Below are 6,000 nucleotides of genomic sequence, written 5' to 3'. Positions count from 1 at the left end.
AATCCAGTGCCCCTCGCAATCGGTTCACAAATTCACAGCAACAGTCCCAAAAGTCCACAAACTGCCGAAACTCAAGCAGGTCTGACTTGCATTATTCTCACACCGTTCCGTCTGTATATGCTTTACCATGCTCCTGCTCCTTCTGCTTACTGAAGATGAAAATTCCAAGAAAATGTCACTGCTCTGGTTACGCACATTACTGGTTGATTAAATAGCATGATTACAAGGTCATACGAGTCGATTATAGGAGTAGTACGTTGCTCTCAACATGATCACCAACGTGCGCCCTGCACAGTGTGCACTGCCTGACTGCAACTGTCTTGTCTTTGCAACAAATGTTATGTAGGGTTATTATTCTGCTTATGTGTATTGCGTTTTGCTTTACTTTAAATTTGGATCATACTTCAAACTTCCATCGACACCATCATCAGAATAAGGGGTTGTGTGCCAAAACATACACACCTTACGCAATTAGACCACAGATTAGCGCACTGGGGTCTGAACCCGAGTGCACTCTGATTCTGCTGATTGTACACTCTCTACAACTCTGTTGACAACTGATTTCTTTCGGCGTAAAATTCAACAAACGAGAGAAAACCATTCAACGAAATGCAAAAACGAGTAAACAAGAAAACTACTACCAAATCGCTGAGTTAAAAATAAAATATCCACGTCGAAAACAAAAACGAATATCCTGGTACTATTCTTCTGGTTTTATTGCAAAAAAGAATAAGATAAAGAAAAAAACATTATCATTGGAAAACATACAATTGAATAATTTAATTTTAGTCCTCCCTTGCTCGCTGCGCAACTTTTAGGCTAGTATAGAGCTACTGTTGGGTGTATGTGTGGGGCCACGATGAATGCCGACCCTTTTTCCAGCGGAGAACATCCCTTGTCCGTAGCATACTTTAGGATGTAGCTCCGAACCTGATGTCCGCTTCCGTGGGGGTCCGCTTCATTTCGCTCGGGGTATTGACTTGAAAGCAACAGACTTATGAGACCCCGTTTTCGGAGCGGCCGAGCAAAGGGGAACTTCGTCGTCGTGATACGTTAATTAACACATGTATGCATAGTTTTAGTTTTAAGGTAGATGTGTGTACGTGTGTATGTGGGTTTGTGTTCTCATGCTAATGTAGGAAGTGTCGTTAGTGTGTTGTGTCAATATTTTCCTTTACGATTGCATATTCGTTCAATTTGACGCCTTCTTTCTCATATCTTTCTTTCTTTCTGCTCGTTATCTTTCCCTTTTTCTCTTGTTTTAACTTCCTTCTTCGCCCATCTGTGTACGCGTGTGTTTACAAAGACACTTAACTTCACAATTGTTTTGATTTATACATAATTTAACAGATTAGAATACTATGATTATCGTTTCTCGCTCATTCCACCATTCCGGTTTCTTCGGCATTATTCGCATTCATTCTATTTATATCCACAGCAGTACCCTGCGCAAAAAGGATCAAATGTTCGGCACTGACAGGGTCGTCGCCCTCAGCGGTGTGCCACAACATCGTACTCAATTTCTGTAGCAACAAGATGAGCAGCGAGCCGGACAGTTTGATGTTGCCTTCCAAGTCCTATATTGCATCACATTGCACTGTTCTGTATTGCACCTAACTGCCGAATCAGTGGAATTGTTCCCCTTTATCCTTCATTAGCTGCGTAGCTACTAGTTTGATTAGTGATAAGGAAAAGGCGCGCATCAACCACGGTACTATACTTAATCAGTAGTCAGCAGGTTTTCAACAGTCAACCAAGCACGCATGAATGTGGATACAATAACTATTGGTTTGCTTTACTTTGAACATCCCGGAAAGGATCACGTTCTGGACTATGCATTCTCTCTGCTTACTTTACACTTTCAAACCTCTCCTGTTGTGTAAACTACAACGGCCACTCCTGGTCCTCTCTGGGTGAAACTATTTTTAAAGCTTCCCGCTCTGCGCTGATTTTGATTAGCTCGGCACCTATAGTAAATTAGATTTACTGCACACGCCCTCCACAACAACCGCGAATAATGTCGTTCGTTTTAATTCTCCAACGCGCGAATGTGTTGCGCAAATGCATCAACCAATCGTTGTTGCGCTCTTGTCATGTTTTATATGAATTGCCACTTTAACATCAGCCATCTACCAAATAATGTGCAGTAGCAGTAGCAGCTAGAACAGTTTACTTGCAAACTAAGCAGCAAACGAAACATTTGTATATAGACATTCTCGTTGGCATAACCACTCAAAATGCTGACTCACTTGATAGAATTCTATCACAAAAGACAAAGGAAAAACACATGACATTAAATATTGAATGCACTCTACTAAAACAAACACTTCAAAAGAGTTTGATTAAAACAATAGTATAAACAACAATGTTGAGGGCAAAAGTGAAGAAACAAATTTAAATGATTAGAAAGGATGACTGGTGCAATGTAAAAACGTTCAAAAATGTGTTCAAACATTACCTGAGCTAACGGAACGGAGTCTAACGGATGTTTGAAACAAAATGTTACATCAACGTTAGAGACAAAATAGAAGTAGAAATTGGGCTACGTAAAAATTAATCCGAACTCAGGCGCAACGCAAATACTTGTCCGATTGAATGTGTAACGCGCGGTCCAAAGCGATCCTGAAGATCGAACCAACACGTGATTAAAAAGAAAACCATCCTTTCAATGTCCAGCAGCGGAGCAAACTCTTCAGTTAGATATGCAGTTTGCATGTAGTATAAATGTATATGCGAATATAAATATATATCCATTCGATTCACCGATCGCCACCGACATTCGCTTCGCTAGGAGTGATGCCTTTCAAGCTGCTCTTCATTTGAAACTTTGTTCTCTATCCTATCAATAACACAAGCTATTTTTTTTTCTCCCACTCGTTAACTATCCTACAACAATAACACAGCGGCGACCTTTCCGTTCCTTGTGCCTGTCGGTTGACCGGCTCTTTGCTCGTGTGTGAGTTAGCATGTTTTCTTTTACTTAGCTAGTATGTTTGACTATTGGTAAAACACATCCATCCTGCTGGTGACAGCAACGTTATGTCGCGCCGTAACGTAAGAGAAACACCTTGCAGCAGTAACATTCTTTCCTAGGATCCACGCTGTGCCGCACTGAGGGAACCACCCGCTTTTCCTCAGCTGGTCCGTTCCGATATCATCAGTTGCTTGTGGCTGAAAATCAGGAATGCTTTTCCTTCGTCCTTGCATGTCTACTGCTGTCTCGGTTGCCTCGCTTTACTGCTACGGCGAATAGTATCGTATCGGTTTACAATCTGCTATAGCTGATCAATCTGATAAGCTGCATTCCTCATCTCGGCGTGCTGCTTGTCTCTCATGCGCCTTACTCGTTCACAAGAGCGACAAGTCTGGAAGAGGAAATTTGGGAAATAGAAATGTGCTGTAAGATCCTCTGCGATGCATAGCACTCACACACGGCGCAAGCTAACAATTGCGTGCAGATCACGAAGAGAAGTTGAAACACGTATTGGATAAGAAATAGTAGCAAAGATATCACACAAACACAAGAGAAGTAATACACAATTTGAATCATTTAACAATGGTGAAGATCACAGTCTATATGTGACAATAAACTCCCATTGGGACTTCCGAAAACGGTTCACATGATGTAGAAGGATGATACCGTTAAGTAAAAGCATCTTTACTTCATCGTCCTTTATTAACACTCAAAAGCAATATTTTTTCACAAAAATGTGACTTTCATCGTTGGGAGATAAAATGTTATAAGTGGCAAAATCTCAAATTCATTTATTTTTAATAACAACAAGTTGGTACCGATTACTTCTCGATCGTCCGATCAAACTGCTGTTATGTGTACAAACATGAACGGAACAGCAATCTTCGTCTCAAACATATTAGACACCATAGAGTAAACAACATAAATATCATAAAAACAACATTCTTACTGACCCCAAACTGCACAACAACAAGAGTAAATCTCAACAGCATCAGACCATCTGTTTGACACTTAGTTGTTCAAACTAAGCTCTATCGATGGTACGGATGCCCTATTATCAGCAATTGTTGGCGTCGTTGTGCGGCAAACCCACCATAAATAAATAGCCAACTGAACGAGAACTATGCACAGTACGAGAGCCCATCGGTGCAGAGGTGCCAAACGGCGAAACGTCCGGAGGAACAAGAGCTGCGCAGTCTTGCGACTATCTTCAGGGTACATCCCATTTACAGTGTTTATGAATGATGTCATGTCGATGCCAATGTATTGAGCCGAATTATTACGTGATGTTTGTGATGAAAAAAATCGATAAAAAAGTGTTGAAATTAAATTGAAATGATACTGTGTACAAGAAAAAGTTTAATCGTTGTGCAAAATATTATCCAACCATACAATGTGCAACATCGTGAAACAACCATTCGTCTTTTGCCAAACACTACCCAAAAGTAAGAACTTTAGAATTGCGGCAGCACGGCGGGGGGAGAACAAGTGATAATAACACGATGATGAGGATATTAGAGCGTGCAGGAAACTTCAAGCATACCAAACCGGGAAGGATAAAAGGAAGCTCACACTGGTGCACGAATCGTTTATCACGCAAAAGATAGCACGCACAAAACACACCACCAACACCATTGCTGGCGGCGTGATTGGTGTTGGTGTAAGTTAGGACCGCCGTAAAAGAGGCCAACAAAGCAGCAGAGGAATGCGATACGACACGCGTTTTCCTAATTACCTCGATGTTCTTGACCGTCGGATGTGGCCGAGACTAGCCGCGGGTTGGCGATGGATGCATTGTTATTATTGTTAAACCTAGTGGTGGTGGTGTTGGTGGTGGTTGCACTACTCCCGTCGTCATACGACGTGGTGTCGAACAAGTTAATACTATTATTGTTGGAGAGGTTATGGTAGTCGAACGGGTGATGCTGGGTATCGCTGCTTCCGGGTGCTTCCGGTGCACCACCGAACGGTGCCGCCAAGGGATTGAAGTTGGAATCGTTAGTGGTGGAACCGATGTCGTCATCGTCAGCCGCGGGGAGACTAGCGAAGTCGATCAACTGGTCGTAGCTAGCAACAGCCCCGGTACCAGTCGTCGTAACGGTTGTCGTGTCGGTCGTTCCAGTCGACGAAGTCGCCGATGAATCGAACGAAGAGTGTTGCTGCAGATCCGCATCCTGGCCATATGAACCATCATCGAAAGGAGAAAAGGGATCGAATGTCCCAGCGGCAGCGGCAGCAGCACATAGATCGTAACTTTGTCGCTTCGGTGAAAGGAAGTCAGCGATCTCCAGCGGGACGGTGGCGGAACGAAGTGGCATTGCGTCAGCGACATGCTCCTCGCTGGCGATCAGGGATCAGAGGGATGGCGCGAACAGCAAACAGATTAGGAAGCAAGATTGTTATGATTTAGAAAGGATTTTTAAAAAAGGATGCATTGTGAGTCATCGAACACGAGCGCGTGTGGACAGCTGCCAGTAGGGACGCAAGATGTGAAAGAACTCAAAAACAGCAGTTAAAAAGACCATTTTCACATTTAAACTTATTATTTATGTTTTTTGGAATCCATCAGGGCGGGCATATGGCCGTGTAGATTAAGATTGTGGATTAAGAATACAGAATAATCTAAACAGGCTTCCAGTTGATTGATGGAAGTCGAGGAAACAGTAATATAGAGGGAAGCGTGCACGTATAATACAACAATCCTAAGAAACTTTTATGGAACATATTTTACGGAACATATTAAAAAGAAATAACATCACAGAAAACATATTAAAATACGTGTTGTGATTAACTTTTGTGGAATAATTTTGGTGAGTTTCCCCGTTTCAGTGCTGCGGTTAGTTAGAAAGTAGTTTTTGTCGCAACTTAGGGCAAGTTTCAATGTTTTGGTTTTTTTTCGGCGAGGCACATTGAGTTAAAAATGATGTCACGAACTACTGGTGATAATCGCACTATGCCTTCTCTGCGTTTGTTATGAAATCGATAAACTCCCAACAACATGAACAACTTTCACAACAGCAAACGCG

At 42.2% G+C, this 6,000-nt stretch overlaps 1 protein-coding gene across 8 annotated transcripts in view; it reads right to left on the bottom strand.

Annotated features, from left to right (window-relative positions):
* Nucleotides 1–692: 692 nt before the first annotated feature.
* The window catches only part of LOC128274386 (epidermal growth factor receptor substrate 15 homolog), a 42,828-nt gene continuing 37,520 nt past the window's right edge, over nt 693–6,000 (bottom strand). For 6 of the 8 annotated variants that reach the window (XM_053012574.1, XM_053012575.1, XM_053012578.1 and 3 more), the window contains 2 exons: nt 4,710–5,314; nt 693–3,365 (listed from right to left, as the gene is read on the bottom strand). In XM_053012574.1, the coding sequence (XP_052868534.1) occupies nt 3,349–3,365; nt 4,710–5,314 (622 nt within the window). In that variant the 3' untranslated portion in view covers nt 693–3,348. The remainder of the gene's footprint in view (nt 3,366–4,709; nt 5,315–6,000) is intronic. The other 2 variants (XR_008269300.1, XM_053012576.1) reach the window with 1 other exon arrangement.

This window comes from Anopheles cruzii, chromosome 3, assembly GCF_943734635.1.
Source record: "Anopheles cruzii chromosome 3, idAnoCruzAS_RS32_06, whole genome shotgun sequence".
Lineage (NCBI taxonomy): Eukaryota > Metazoa > Arthropoda > Insecta > Diptera > Culicidae > Anopheles > Anopheles cruzii.
Note: the sequence above shows the minus strand (reverse complement) of the source record. Positions and strands in the feature narration are given on the sequence as shown.